Source organism: Trachypithecus francoisi, unplaced genomic scaffold, assembly GCF_009764315.1.
Source record: "Trachypithecus francoisi isolate TF-2019V2 unplaced genomic scaffold, Tfra_2.0 Contig00057_ERROPOS647011, whole genome shotgun sequence".
NCBI lineage: Eukaryota > Metazoa > Chordata > Mammalia > Primates > Cercopithecidae > Trachypithecus > Trachypithecus francoisi.
The window spans coordinates 29,785-46,211 of record NW_022680466.1 but is presented as its reverse complement, the minus strand read 5'-3'; the positions used below and the strand labels follow the sequence as shown (position 1 = coordinate 46,211).

At 43.4% G+C, this 16,427-nt stretch overlaps 1 protein-coding gene and 2 pseudogenes across 1 annotated transcript in view; all 3 read left to right on the top strand.

Moving 5' to 3' along the window:
• Positions 1–765: 765 nt before the first annotated feature.
• LOC117086917 lies at positions 766–4,418 on the top strand (annotated as a pseudogene).
• A 287-nt stretch (positions 4,419–4,705) lies between these two features.
• On the top strand, positions 4,706–6,105 carry LOC117086836 (annotated as a pseudogene).
• A 208-nt stretch (positions 6,106–6,313) lies between these two features.
• Positions 6,314–16,427, top strand: part of LOC117086971 (leucine-rich repeat-containing protein 37A3-like) — a 29,987-nt gene continuing 19,873 nt past the window's right edge. Inside the window, 4 exon segments of the mRNA XM_033216716.1 lie at positions 6,314–7,028; positions 8,738–8,809; positions 14,750–14,821; positions 15,455–15,535. Of these exon segments, the coding sequence (XP_033072607.1) occupies positions 6,478–7,028; positions 8,738–8,809; positions 14,750–14,821; positions 15,455–15,535 (776 nt within the window). The 5' untranslated portion in view covers positions 6,314–6,477.

Sequence of the window (16,427 nt, the reverse complement as noted above, 5' to 3'; positions counted from 1 at the left end):
TGGGCTGCTACCAATATATGCAGGAAGTTTTAGAATGAAAAACATTCTGAATTGATCCTTGCTAACTTTATTTCAGAAAGTGATAAAATAGCTGTGGAGTACAGACCCAGTGAAGAGATTGTAGATGTCAGATGGGAAGAAGAACTACACGGTTTAATTCAAGTATGTGGAGATAAAAAATCAAAGGTAACAGGGCTGGGCGCAGTGGCTCAAACGTAATGCCAGTGCTTTGGGAGGCCAAGGCGGGCGGATCACCTGAGGTTGGGAGCTCAGGACCAGCCTGACCAACATGGGGAAACGGTGGCGCATGCATCCCGCTACTCGGGAGGCTGAGGCAGGAGAATCGCTTGAACCTGGGAGGTGGAGGTTGTGGTGAGCCAAGATCGCTCCATTGCACTCCAGCCTGGGCAACACGAGTGAACTCCCATCTCAGAAAAAAAAAACCCTCAAGGGTCAGATAACATATCCAGTATAACCATAATTCAAAATAAGCAGCAGAATTTGGAGGATAATTTGTTTCATTCTCAGGAAAATGTGAAACTCTGAAACTGCTTTTTGAGTGCAGGGTATTTCTGGGGCTTTTCCTAAAGTCTTGACCCTTGGCTCTGACCTCTTATTTGAAGTTTGGAGAGCAGGACTGAGGACTGTATTACTACAGTTGTGGAGATAGGAGAGGGGTTAGTCTCCCCCGGCCCCAGGAGTAAGGGATGCTGGGCTGCTTGAACACAGGCCTTTTTAGAACTCCCTTCAAACAGGATCCCAGAGATGTGGGGAGAATGTAAGTGGCCTTAAGACTGATTGTGCTACAGCTTTCGAAAACTATAATGCCTTTCAAATATGGCTTATTACTTGGATCTCAATATCTCCCATATACCTTGGGTGGACTATTTTGCTGAAGATCTTTCTGTCAATCATTTACGATCATGTGCTGCAAAATGAAGTTTTGGTCAACAGTAGACCACATATATGATGGTGGTTCCATGGGAGTATAATGGAGCTATCCCTATACAGGCATACCATTTTTATCTTTTTGTTGTTGTTGTTGTTGTTGTTGAGATGGAGTCTCACTCTGTTGCCCAGGCTGGAGTGCGATGGTGTGATCTCAGCTCACTGTAACTTCTACCTCCTGGGTTCAAGTGATTCTCCTACCTCAGCCTCCCGAGTAGCTGGGATTATAGGCATGCGCCACCATACTCAGCTAATTTTTGTATTTTTAGTAGAGACTGGTTTTTGCCATGTTGGCCAGGCTGGTCTCGAACTCCTGACCTCAGGTGATCCACCCACCTCCGCATCCCAAAGTGCTGGGATTACAGGCATGAGCCACTGTGGTTGGGCCCCATTTTTATCTTTTATACAGTATTTTAACTATACCTTTTCCATGTTTACATACACAAATACGTGCCATTCTGTGACAATTGCCTTTAATATTCAGTACAGTAACACATAGTACAGGTTTGTGGCCTAGGAGTCATAGACCATACCATATAGCCTAGGTGTGCTGTAGGCTATACCACCTAGGTTTGTGTAAGTATATGCTATGATGTTAGCACAATGGTGAAATCACCTAATGACACATTTCTCAAGCTCCTCACATGGCAGGCAACACATGACTGCATATGAAAGCTCTTAAATAGGGATTAAGTTTCTAAAGTAATCTCAAAAGAAAATAGTCATTATTTACTATTTATGGAATTTTTTTTTTTAAAGGGAGCAAAAGTTTCATTTCAGTGGGAACTTAATTTGGGGCTAGAGTGTTTTATTTAACTTTCACCCCGAAGTTGCAATGTGTTTTGAAGTCCTTCCCTGTAAAATAATTATTTTAACTCAATTTAAATAAAACCCACCCAGTAAACTTCAAGCTTTTTTTTTTTTTTTTTTTTTTTTTTTTGAGACGGAGTCTTGCTCTGTTGCCCAGGCTGGAGTGCAGTGGCCGGATCTCAGCTCACTGCAAGCTCCACTTCCCCGGTTCACGTCATTCTCCTGCCTCAGCCTCCCAAGTAGCTGGACTACAGGCGCCCGCCACCTCGCCCGGCTCTTTTTTTGTATTTTTTTAGTAGAGACGGGGTTTCACCGTGTTAGCTAGGATGGTCTCGATCTCCTGACCTCGTGATCCGCCCGTCTCGGCCTCCCAAATGACTGTAATGTGCATTGTGCCTGCCACCCTAACTGGTTTTGGGTGCTGCAAAACCTCATTTATTTGTGGTTGAAAATTGTACAACATTCTTTCTGTCACATTTTACTAGTTAAAAGAAGCCCCAGGACAGCCCAGATTCAAAGGTTGAAAAAAGTGGACAACCTCTTGATGGAATCAGATGCAAATAGTTGGTGGCCAGTTTTTCAGTTTATACTAAAATCAAAATATTATACACTTCAATTTTCAAAAAAAAAAAACACCCACAAGTTTTAAGGACAATAAAAATAAAAATAAAATTTACCAAATAATTGTGATAATTTCTTAAATGCCAGTGCCAGGCATTAGACATTTTACATAACACATAGTATTGCATTCTCACCCAATGAAACATATACGGAGTTGGCAAATTACAACCTGTTGACCAAATCCAGCTTGCTGCCTGCACTTGCCTTTGTACAGCTTATGAGCTAATAAGCACAACAGGATTTAAATGACAAGTTGACTCCGCAAGAAAGGCTCCCAGAGGTGGTCCCACTGCTACAGAAAATTGGAGTCCTCACTTATTCCCTGGCAGCCTCTACCTAGTAGGGTGGTGAATTCATTATCAAACATGCGACAGTTTAGCGAAAACAGCAACATTTTGGAATAAATGACTGTAATGTGCATTGTGCCTGCCACCCTAACTGGTTTTGGGTGCTGCAAAACCTCATTTATTTGGGGTTGAAAATTGTACAACATTCTTCTGTCACATTTTATTAGTTAAAAGAAGCCCCAGGACAGCCCAGATTCAAAGGTTGAAAAAAGTGGACAACCTCTTGATGGAATCAGATGCAAATAGTTGGTGGCCAGTTTTTCAGTTTATACTAAAATCAAAATATTATACACTTCAATTTTCAAAAAAAAACACCCACAAGTTTTAAGGACAATAAAAATAAAAATAAAATTTACCAAATAATTGTGATAATTTCTTAAATGCCAGTGCCAGGCATTAGACATTTTACATAACACATAGTATTGCATTCTCACCCAATGAAAGAGATACGGAGTTGGCAAATTACAGCCTGTTGACCAAATCCAGCTTGCTGCCTGCACCTGCCTTTGTACAGCTTATGAGCTAATAAGCACAACAGGATTTAAATGACAAGCTGACTCCGCAAGAAAGGCTCCCAGAGGTGGTCCCACTGCTGGACGGGGATGAGAACCAGACCCTAGTTCAGCTTCCTCGCCTCAAAAGTAAGGTTCCAACTGCAGATCTAGATCGGGCTGCAGGTCATCAGGCAGATGAAAGACTTGTTCCGCTAGACAGGAAGATTTCAAAACCAACATATTTATTGTTTCGCCCAAGAACCTGAAGAAAGATGTAGCTCAGCGTTGGAGCCTTGCTGAGATTGATGGAATTCCACACCAATTATCCAAGTCTGGGCATCAGAAACAGACTTTGCAGGATGAATATCCGAGTATGGATACATTGTATCCCAGCAGCCTGCCTCCAGAACTCAGGGTGAACTCAGATGAGCCTCCAGGGCCCCCTGAGCAAGTTGGACTTTCTCAAATCCATCTAGAGCCTGAAACTCAAATCCAGAGATGCTGAAGACATGCAGTCCTCTTTACTCCAGCAGGATGCCCCAGGGCAGCTTCCACAGCTCCCTGAGGAGGAAGAACCTTCTTCAACCAAGAGGAGGCCCCAGCTCTGCCTCCAGCATCCTCTATGGAGAGTCTAACTCTACCGAATCCTGAGGTGACAGTTCAACCCCCAGGTGAGGATCAATTTCTTTATAACTTGCCTGGCATTACAGTTAAACCTGCAGATGTGGAGGTTCCCATGACTCCAGAGGCTGAAAACGAGACAGAATCTTCCCAAGCCAGCAGGAGTCCCCAGGTCAGCCTCCTGAGGAGGTGGAACCTTCTGCAACCCAACAGGAGGCCCCAGCTGAGCCTCCAGGTCCTCCTGTGGAGCCTGAACTTCCCCCTAGTGAGCAGGAGCAGCCAGCTCAGCCTTCTGAGTCTTCTGGGGAGGTTGAATCTTCTCCAGCCAGCAGGAGACCCCAGCTCAGCCTCCAGAAGAGATGGAGTCATCTGCAATCCAACAGGAGGCCCCAACTGAGCTTCCAGGTCCTCCTATAGAGGCTGAACTTTCCCCCAGTGAGCAGGAGCAGCCAGCTCAGCCTTCTGAGTCTTCTGGGGGGGTTGAATCTTCTCCAGCCCAGCAGGAGACCCCAGCTCAGCCTCCAGAAGAGATGGAGTCATCTGCAATCCAACGGAGGCCCCAACTGAGCTTCCAGGTCCTCCTTAGAGGCTGAACTTTCCCCCAGTGAGCAGGAGCAGCCACTCAGCCTTCTGAGTCTTCTGGGGAGGTTGAATCTTCTCCGCCAGCAGGAGACCCCAGCTCAGCCTCCAGAGGAGATGGAGTCATCTGCAATCCAACAGGAGGCCCCAACTGAGCTCCAGGTCCTCCATAGAGGCTGAACTTTACCCCAGTGAGCAGGAGCAGCCAGCTCAGCCTTTGAGTCTTCTGGGGAGGTTGAATCTTCTCCAGCCCAGCAGGAGACCCCAGCTCAGCCTCCAGAAGAGATGGAGTCATCTGCAATCCAACAGGAGGCCCCAACTGAGTCCAGGTCCTCCTATAGAGGCTGAACTTCCCCCAGTGAGCAGGAGCAGCCAGCTCAGCCTTCTGAGTCTTCTGGGGAGGTTGAGTCTCTCCAGCCCAGCAGGAGACCCCAGCTCAGCCTCCAGAAGAGATGGAGTCATCTGCAATCCAACAGGAGGCCCCAGCTGAGCTCCAGGTCCTCCTATAGAGGCTGAACTTCCCCCAGTGAGCAGGAGCAGCCAGCTCAGCCTTCTGAGTCTTCTGGGGAGGTTGAATTCTCCAGCCCAGCAGGAGACCCCAGCTCAGCCTCCAGAAGAGATGAGTCATCTGCAATCCAACAGGAGGCCCCAACTGAGCTTCCAGGTCCTCCTATAGAGGCTGAACTTTCCCCCAGTGAGCAGGAGCAGCCAGCTCAGCCTTCTGAGTCTTCTGGGGAGGTTGAATCTTCTCCAGCCCAGCAGGAGACCCCAGCTCAGCCCCAAAAGAATCGATCATCTGCAATCCAACAGAACATCATGAAGTCACAGTTTCACCTCCTGGTCACCATCAAACTCAGCATTCAGATTTTCCCAATGTCTCTGTTAAGCCTCCAGACACGCAGCTCACCATAATAGAGCCTAGTGCAGAGGTGGGAACTTCTCCAGTCCTCCAGGAGGCTACAGCTCAGCTCTCAAGGCCAGGTAATGATGCAGAACCTCCCGCCACCCAGCACGGGGGCCCACCTCTGCCTCCAGAGTCACTGGAAGAGGCTGGAGCTTTAGGAATTCAACAGGAGACTTCAGTTCAATCTCCGGAACCTGTTAATAGTGAGAACCCCTCTCCAACCAGCAGGAGGCTGAAGCTGAGCATCCACAGGCTGCTGAGGAGGGTGAGTCTTCTCTAACCAGCAGGAGGCCCCAGCTGAGACTCCAGAGCTCCCTAATGAAGTTGTAGCTCAACCTCCAGAGCATTCAAACCTGAATCAAGCCACAGTTCAACCTTTGGACCTGGGGCTTACCATCATGCCAGAATCCGTGACAGAGGTTGAACTTTCTCCAACCATGCAGGAGACCCCAACTCAGCCTCCTAAGAAAGTTGTATCCCAACTTCCAGTACATCAAGAGATAACAGTTCCAACACCAGGTCAGGATGAAGCTCAGGATGAACAGTGTCACCCAGCATCACAGTTCAACCTTTGGACCTGGGACGTACCATCACTCCAGAACCCACTACGGAGGCTGAACGTTCTACACCCCTGAAGAAGACTGTCGTTCCTCCAAAGCATCCTAAGGTGACACTTCCACATCCAGACCAGGTTCAGACTCAGTATTTACACCTGACTCAAGCCACAGTTCAACCTTTGGACCTGGGGTTATCATCACTCCAGAATCCACAACAGAGGTGAACTTTCTACTGTCCTGATGACTATAGCTCCTCCTGCAGAACACCCTGAGGTGACACTTTCACCTTCAGACCAGGTTCAGACTCAGCATTCACACCTGACTCAAGCCATGGTTCAACCTTTGGACCTAGGGCTTACCATCATTCCAGAATCCACAACAGAGGTTGAACTTTCTCCAACCACGCAGGAGACCCCAACTCAGTCTACTAAGAAAGTTGTACCCCAACTTCTAGTACATCAAGAGGTAACAATTCCAACACCAGGTCAGCATGAAGCTCAGCATCCAATGTCACCCAGCGTCACAGTTCAACCTTTGGACCTGCGACTTACCATCACTCCAGAACCCCCTGCGGGGTTGAACCTTCTACAGCCCTGATGACTACAGCTCCTCCTCCAGAACACTCTGAGGTGACACTTCCACCTTCAGACAAGGGTCAGGGTCAGCATTCGCACCTGACTCAAGTCACAGTTCAACCTCTGGCCCTGAAGCTTACCATAACTACAAAACCTACTACAGAGGTTAAACCATCTCCAACCACAGAGGAGACCTCGACTCAGCCTCCAGACCCAGGGCTTGCCGTAACTCCAGAGCCCATTGCAGAGATTGGACATTCTTCAGCCCTGGAGAAGACTACAGCTTCTCATCCAGACCAGGTTCAGACTCTGCATCGAAGCCTGACTGAAGTCACAGGTCCACATACTGAACTAGAACCTACTCAAGATTCATTGGTTCAGTCTGAAAGTCACACCCAAAATAAGGCTTTAACTGCACCAGAGGAACAGAAGGCCTCCACAAGCACCAACATATGTGAGCTCTGTACCTGTGGAAATGAGATGCTGTCATGTATTGATCTCAGCCCAAAGCAGAGGCTCCGCCAAGTTCCTGTGCCAGAGCCCAACACCTACAATGGCACCTTCACCATCTTGTAAGAATCACCTTCCTCAGTCATCACCTTCTCCAGCCTTTTCCTGGAGGCCTTCGTGGGCCTCCTTTATCTCCCCAAGCCATACTGACAGCTGACTTTCTACTTTCACCTTTGCTTGTCAATTCTGCCTTCTTATTCTCCTTTAATGTTAGACCCATTCTCCAGTCTTTTGCTTTTACTCCAGTCTTTTACTTGTTTTCTCATCCATTTTTATTTAGCCCCATCACATCATTGCTTAACCGCCGCTCTCCTCCCATTTTTGCTTCACCCTCTTTACAGCAGCCTGTCCCCTCCCGATCTGTGATGAGGCTCTAAGTGGTTAAGAGTTGATTCGGAGCCAGGCTACCTGGGGTTGAACCCAGGTCTGTTTATTAGGTTGGTGACCCAGAGCAAGTTATTCTGCTCTGTGACTGAGTTTCCTCACCTTTCAACTGGGGGTTATGCTAGTTCCCATTTCATTGGATTGTTGTGAAATTTAGGTGAGTGAATATATGAAACACTTCATCAGTGCCTAGCATATGTAGGAGTGTTGGCTGTTAACATGATTACTCAGTCCTTCAGTTATGTCCACAACTCATCGTTTTCCCTGGCTTTCGATATGTAGCACTCGTTTTGTGTCAAACCCAGGGTCAAGTATGCTACTGTCTCCAGAACGTGAAAATGATAGGAGGGAAGAAATAGAATAGGCATAAAAAGGGAGGTATATATAATTAATCACTAAAAGAAAATGCATACTGTCGGTGCTAGAATTTACCAGAATCTATGATCCTTGAGGTGTGGAGATCAAGGAAAGCTATATGGATAAGCTAAAACTTTACTTGGGTCTTAAAGACTAGCTATAATTTGTTAAATAGAAAAAAAATGGGAGTACAGTCTAGGCAAAGGCATGGCTACAGGTATGGTTGGAATTTAGTAGACCAATCTGGCTGCAAAGAATTAGGTGAGGGAGCAATGCAGATATGATTATGTAAAACCTTGACTATCAGCTACAGGAGTTTGAAAGTTACACAGTGAGGTGTGGAAAGCCATTGAAAGTTTCCAAGCAAGAGAGGTTAAATTACTAAAACAGGAGAATTATTTTATTTTGTTTTTTTCTTTATGTTCAAGTGTAGACATGCAAAGGATTATTTTAGAATCCATATGTAGAGCGCCCAAAAGGAAAAGCTTATTTCAGGGAGACAACTTAGAAAGGTCTTGCAAAACATAGGAGTAAAGTGTGAAGGGGCCAAATCAGATCGGTTGTAATAAGAGTGGAAAGAAAAAGCCTAGGATGTTTCAACAGAGGGCAAAGCTTTGGTGCTACCTGGCGTAGGGTTTCTTTCTACTTATTTATCGATAGTGATAAGCTTTTGCCTATTTTTCTGTTGAATTATTTACCATTTTTGTGTTGATTTGTAGGAGTTTGTTTAGACACATAAGTGCTTTTTGATAAAATACTTACATTCAAAGTAATTAACTGGCATCGTCTGTCCAAGAGATGGGATGGATAGGAAGTTAAGCTTCCGGGAGATGCCTCATCATTTGTGCCAGTGGCCCCACATTGTTTCTTGATGAATTGTGCGAACTGGGAAGCTGATAGCTCTGGAAATAAGAAAGCAGGTGTTATTTTCTGTAACTGAATATCCCCGACAAGGTTGCCACGATTCTTTTACTTATCCTGTTCATTCTTGTCCTACCTATTCAAGGATATAAACTGTGTTTCTTCACAGAGGTTTCCACGGAAACTATATTTCTCACATTGATGGAAATGTATGGAAAGCATACAGTTGGACCGAGAAACTGTGAGTGTATATTCTCTCTGAATATGACAGAAAACTAACTGCATTGTAAGATCCTTCTCAGTCCAGAATTTTGAGGTCAATACCTCTGAAAAAAGATATTTCCTCCATTCCCCAAATCAGCCTCTGTTGATTGCAATCCTATGGTTATTTTAAAATTAAATTTGGTAGGCTCTCTTTAAGAGGCAACTTAAATTTATTTATCATACAAATAATACATGGTTATATTCTCTTTTTTCCTCTTTTTTTTCAGAGTCAGGATATTACTTTGCCCCAGGCTGGAGTGCAGTGGCACAATTACATTTCATTGCAGCCTTCACCTCCCGGCCTCAAGCGATCCTTCCACCTCAGCCTCCCAAGTAGCTGGGACCACAGGTGCATGCCACCATGCCCACCCAATTTTGTATTTTTTGTAGAGACAGGGTCTTCCCATGCTGCTTAGGCTGGTCTTGCACTCCTGAGCTCAAGTTCTCCTCTCACCTTGGCCTCCTAACATACTCATATTACAGGCATGAGCCACTACCCCCAGCCCGATTCTATTTTTAATGTATAAAAATGCAATAACAGTTACAACAAAAACCCTCCTTGTGCCCTACTCCCTCATCCCTGAGGTAATGCTACTCTGCATTTAGTATACATCCTTCCAGAGTTTTTCCCATTTGCCTACATACATATTTACATAAAGCAAAATGGATTTGTTGTGTTGCTTGAAAAATCTTTTTTCTTTACATAAATGGTAACATCTTGCAATTTGATTCTTTCACTTCATGATATGTCTTAGATTCTTTCCTTCCCAGTACTCAGACGTTCACCCATTCATTTAAACTCCTGCATCATCCATAGTCTGGATGCATCATAGTTATTTAATAATTCCCCAATGGATGAATATTTAGATTATGCTTAGTTTTCTTGTTACCTGCATTGCTGCAGTGAAATCCCTGTACATGCTTCTTTGTGAACATGGGCAAGTATTCCTGTAGCATAGATATCTAGAAATGGAATTGTTGAAGTGAAGACTATGTAGATATAAATTTTAATTGCCCTCAAAAATGTTGTGCCAACTTACTGTAAGTGGAAAATACCCAGCGGTGAAAAGTGTGGGGAGATGACATCATTCATTTCCCCCACACCTTTTCACCGCTGGGTATTCTCCAACTTTTTGTTGATGTTATGGATGAATAAAAGGGATTCCACCTAAATTTGAATTTTTCTGATTACTCATGAATTTAATTAAATATCATTATATGTTTATGGAACATTTGTGTTTCTTCTCTGAGTTTTCTATCCTTTGTTCTTTTTCCTGTTGAATTGTTTCATCCTTTTCTTACTGATTTATAGAAGGAATTGATTTAGACACAAATAATTTTGGAAAAAATGCTTACATTCGAAGTAACTGGCATTTTTCACAACAGTTTGTGTGTCACATTACCAGTTCAATATATAGACAAGCCATACATGAGTTCTAAATTAAAAATAAAACACATGCTAGGTGCGGTGGCTCACGCCTGTAATCCCAGCACCTTGGGAGGTCTAGGCGGGTGGATCACCTGAGGTCAGGAGTTTGAGACCAGCCTGGCCAATATGGCGAACCCCGTCTCTACTAAAAATGCAAAAATTAGGCAGGTGTGGTGGTGGGTGCCTGTAATCCCAGCTACTTGGGAAGCTGAGGCAGGAGAATTGCTTTATTTATTTTTTGAGACCTAATTTTGTTCTTGTCGCCCAGGCTGGAGTGCAATGGTACGATCTTGGCTCATTGCAACCTCCCCACCTCACCTCCTGGGTTCAAGCGATTCTCCTGCCTCAGCCTCCGGGTAGCTGGAATTACAGGTGCCCGCCACCATGCCCAGCTAATTTTTATATTTTTAGTAGAGACAGGGTTTCACCATGTGACCAGGCTGGTCTTGAACTCATGACCTCAGGTGATTCACTGCCTTGGCTTCCCAAAGTGCTGGGATTACAGGTATGAGCCACCATGCCAGGCCAGAGCTACATTTTAAAAGCAAGACATTATTACAAAAGTCAGGAGAGTTTTTCTAATTGGGTTAGAGAGAGGGATTTGATTGGAAAGGGGCACACTGGGACTTCTGGGATGCTAGCAATGTTCTTTTGTAACAATATGGGTATCTCCTTTTTAATTATTAAACTGAATATTTGGCCAGGTGAGGTGGCTCATGTCTGCAATTGCAACACTTTGGGAGGCAGAGACAGGAGGATCACTTGAGCCAGGAGTTTGACACCAGTCTAGGAACAGAATGAGACCCTGTCTCAGAAATTAAATCAAATTAAATAAAATACAAAGAACATTGATGTCCTGTGCACTGTATGCACATTGTAGTTCTCACATTTTTTTTGATAGGGGAAAAAGGTTGAATGGCTTCACTTGCAGCCCTGACATGGTTCCATGTGGGGCTTTCATAATAAGGTTTGGGAAAAGAGGAGGAAATGGAAGTTCTGCTGATCTTGGTGCCACCCAGAGGTGGATTCTAACAGGGACTTTGGGATGTAGAGAGGAGGCAGTTTGGTGGGAAGAGTGGGTAGGGTGTGTTGTGTGTGTGTGCGCTTTCCTCTGTGTGTGTGTGTGCGCTTTCCTGTGTGTGCCTGTGTGTGTGTGTGTGTGTGTGTGTGTGTGTGTGTAGTGGTGGACAGAGATGGACACACAAGGAAAATGTAAGGAAAGGTTTGAATGAAAGAGCAGATACACCGTCTTGAAATGACCATGACCCGCTTTCCCCACATGCAGGACATAGTCCTGTGTGGCAAATAGTTGTACTTTGCATTTTAATCTAGAAATGACTTTTTCATTTTCCAGAATCTCAGTGAAAATTCTTTTTTTTTTTTTTTGGACGGAGTCTCGCTCTGTCGCCCAGGATGGAGTGCAGTGGCCGGATCTCAGCTCACTGCAAGCTCCGCCTCCCGGGTTCCGCATTCTCCTGCCTCAGCCTCCAAGTAGCTGGGACTACAGGCGCCCGCCACCCGCCCGGCAGTTTTTTTGTATTTTTTTAGTAGAGACAGGTTTCACCGTGTTAGCCAGAATGGTCTCGATCTCCTGACCTCGTGATCGCCCGTTCGGCCTCCCAAAGTGCTGGGATTACAGGTTGAGCCACCGCGCCCGGACGAAATTCTTTGACTGAATTACATAAGGATTCATTTGAAGGCCTGCTATCCCTCCAGTATTTGTAAGTTAGTTAATCACATTTATAAGTTTTAGTCATATTATCCGTAAATGAATAAGGGGTTCAAATTAGATAATCTCTAAGATTTTTCCAGCAATAAAATTCTGCAATTCTGTAGGTTTGTATAGGGTCTCAGCCCATCTCTAGCATTAGCTATGTCCTGTGCATTTTCAGTTTTTAAATTATATAGACAAAATGCAGACAGAAAAAAGTTTCACATGGTAAGAAGATCTGAGCAGTGACGACACTTATATGAACCTTGTTTTATAAGGGTTCACACACCATCTTCTATTCGGCTACAACCAATAGATCAAATCTAATCTATGGTCTATTTTAAATAGCCCATTAAGTTAAGAATGGTTTCTGCATTTTTAAAGGACTGTGAAAGTAAAAGAAAAGAAAGAGAAATATGTGAGAGATCATATGGCCCACAAAGCCTAAAATATTTACTGTCTGACTTTCACAAAAAAGATTTGAAAAAATTAGTGAGTAGGATGAAAGGAATTAAAGTTAACTTCAGATTGTTACCTAAAGGAGAAGAAAATATAGACCACCTACATTCATTTGAACATCATTAATCCAGAAATTTTTGGTAATTTAATATGAATTAAAATAACATTAAATATTAAAAATCAGCTGAATTGTATAAATAACAGATCAAGAATATTAAGCTACCAACAGAATAGACTAGTATTAAGGATTTCGTTTCAAGAATTGTTATATGAAAACAGATGTTTAAAATGATGGTTAAGTGGTAGAGCTAGAAATGTTTACACTAAGAAGCATACCAGAAATGCCCCTAACTCTTCACCAATTACAAAATAACTGTCTCCCCAGCCCTGTTACCAAGAAAGTGATACCTGCATAGTATTTCTGTCTGTTTAGAGACAAGAAGATACTATGTTCATTGCTATGGAAGCTTGATTCTTATCCTTTGTTCATAGAGGTGTGTAGTCGTTAATCCTTATTAAGCTCATTAGTGATGCTGTTTTGCAAACAGATTCTTTCAAATGTAGAGGAATTAAGGCAAGTGGATATAAAGACCCTCAAGTGGATGCCAAAGTGCTACAGTGGCTGTGAAGTAATAAAACTACATTTCCTTTAAAATAGTCATTTTCCTCCTACTCCCCCAGCTATCATTTATTTAACAAATATTTGAATTTGCTTTATTTCCATGTATCAGTTTTAAACATGGTGGGCAATGCAGATGAGCAAAACCTAGTCCATGCTTGCAAGGAGTTTATGCTCAGAAGAAATGGTATAAAAAATAACTACATTAAAAAGAAGAAATGGATGTGGGCATGAGGAGGGATACATTGTTTCTGGAGCATAGAAAAGGGGAAAATGCCTTCAATCTGGACCCAGGAGGATGTTACTAGAACAATGCCGTTTGAATAGGACTTTGAAGGGCCATTGTGTAACATCCGACAGACATCTTAGGGGAAATATTCTAAACTTGCAAAAGGAAAATGGGAGAAGGGCAAATCACAGGAAAGTATTCGAGGAATGCCATGAGTACCTGTAGAGTACAAGGAGGGAGAGTAGGATATTGGAACCAGATCTTCTAGGGCTTTGAATGCCCAGCTGAGGAGCCATCATGGGGAACCGTGTTACTGCAGCAGTGCTGTAGATAGATCTGCATCACAATCACTGAGAGGGCGCGTTAGAACTCAGTTCCGGACTCCGCCCTCGTGGTTACTGATTCAGTTGGTCTAGAGTGGGACCAAGAATTTGCATCTTCAATAATTTCCCATCAGATAAACTCTGGAGAGTTTATCTGATGACTGTGTGCAGGATAGTTTAGGAAGGAAGAGACTAGAGATGGAGACATCAGCCAGACAGCGTTACACCATCCAGGTAAAGAGGGAGGGACAAGCACCATCACTGGATAACTGAAGAAATTGCTTTCATGAAGTATTAATGCAATATAAAACCAAAAATGAGTTTCTATTAATATGATAGAAATTGATTCTATGAATATGATTTGAATTAGTTCAAAGTTATGTGTTAGTTAAAGGGGTAACTTCCTTTCAAATGATGTGAAAGGATGTGTTTTATTTCTTCTGATATTGAACTGGCTTAGGAAAACAGACCTAAACTAGGAAGGTGTATAAATGTGAGACTATGGCCGGGTGCAGTGGCTCAAGCCTGTAATCCCAGCACTTTGGGAGGCCGAGAGGGGTGGATCACGAGGTCAGGAGATCGAGACCATCCTGGCTAACATGGTGAAACCCCATCTCTACTAAAAAATACAAAAAACTAGCCGGGCGAGGTGGCGGGCACCTGTAGTCCCAGCTACTCAGGAGGCTGAGGCAGGAGAATGGCGTAAACCTGGGAGGCGGAGCTTGCGGTGAGCTGAGATCCCACCACTGCACTCCAGCCCAGGTGACAGAGCGAGACTCCGTCTCAAAAAAAAAAAAAAAAAAAAAACGTTTTTTTTACTATTAGAAACTATATATAAAAACTTTGAGCTCATAATCTAGGATTTGATGAGACTACAAAAGGGCATCTAATCAAGTCTGCTGCTCTCAGGAAAAATTAATTCCAAAGTCTATTAAGATGTATATTCTATTTATGAAAACCATGAAGGTGAGACTCTAGGAGAGGTATGGGCAGGGTTAGGGGCTCTGGAAAGTTCAAACACAAGTCAAGACATTTAGAGTTGAGATGAAAAATGTGTATTCAATATTATTCTAAACTCTTGCTATTATTCATACTAATCAACCTCTAATAACTAACCAAGGCAATATTTTTCTTTTACTTTTTCTAGAGATTTATCCTGCAATAAAATACGGTTTATTGAAAGACATACATTTGAAGCACTACCATTTTTGCAATATATGTAAGTTACAAATATAACTTGATTACATTTGGAATTTTTTTAAAACTTAATTATAAACCTCTTTGAAATATGATTAAAGTTTTACCAGTAGGAAGCTACTAAAATTATATAGCAAATCCTTTTTGTCTCTAGCAAAGATTAGTGTGAGAATTACAAAGATCATAGTGAATCATGAGAGAGCAGTGGTTCTCAACTGGTGTGATTTTGTACTCAGGTGACATTTGGTAATGTCTGGATACAGTTTTGGTTGACAAAACTGTGAGTGTGCTCCTGGCATCTAGTGGGCAGAGGCCAGGGATGCTGCTAAACATCCTCCAAGGTACAAGACAAATGCCCACAGCAAACAGTTATAGAGTCCAAAATGTCGATGGCACTGAAGTTGTGAAATCCTGTTCTAGAGAAATAAAGATCACTTATCACAGGTATTTAATGAGCATTCACTGTTTTGCAGCTAATACACACACATGTGCAATGCTAAGGTATAAATCATAAGCCAGTATCTTCCACAGTGAGATTTCCTTAGTGCATAGAGAAAGGATTAGGGTTATGTTCCATCTTTATAAATTAGAATCACAGCAAATGATAAATGTTCTGAAAATTTTTTTTTCTTTTGGCTTGTGTCTTCTTTTGTAGAAATCTTGGTTGCAATTTACTCACAGAACTGAGCTTTGGAACATTTCAGGCCTGGCACGGAATGCAGTTTTTACACAAGTTGTAAGTGAAATAGAAGATGAATACATGTAAACAACTATTTATGTATAAAAATACATACAATTATTGGTTAGCTGGGTATAATCCCATTATGAACTCTGAAAAGTATGTCTTAAGATCCATTCATTTTTCTCAAATGGGGAAACTAAGGTACAGAGAGGCCAAGAGACGTACATAGCTTATATATGACCTGCTCTGCTTGCTAGTTCTGACCTTTGGCATGGGCAAGAAAAGGCATCAAACAAGTGACCCTCAAATTAGCCTTGTTGCTAGGTGGGGTGGCTCAGGCCTGTAATCCCAGCACTTTGGGAGCCACATGTTCTCACTTATAAGTGGGAGCTATACATTGAGTACATATGGACAAAGAAAGGAACAACAGGTACTGGGGAGCTGTTGTTCCCGTGGCAGGTGGGAGGAGGGTGAGAATCAAAAAGCTACCTATTGTGTACTATGCTTATTACCTGGGTGACAAAATAATCTGTACACCAGACCCCTGTGACATGCAATTTACCTGTATTAGAAACCTGCACATGTACCCCTAAACCTAAAATAGAAGTTACAAAAAATAAATGAAGGCTGGGCGTGGTGGTGACTCATGCCTGTAATCCCAGCACTTTGGGAGACCAAGGTTGGTGGATCACCTGAGGTCAGGAGTTCGAGACCAGCCTGACCAACGAGGTGAAACCCCGTCTCTACTAAAAATACAAAAATTAGCCGGGCATGGTGGCAGGTGCCTGTAATCCCAGCTGCTCAAGGGGCTGAGGCAGGAGAATCGCTTGAACCCGGGAGGCGGAGGTTGCAGTGAGCTGAGGTCATGCCATGGCACTCAAGCCTGGGTGATAGAGCGAGACTCTGACAGAGATGGGGTTTCACCACGTTGGTCAGGCTGGTCTGG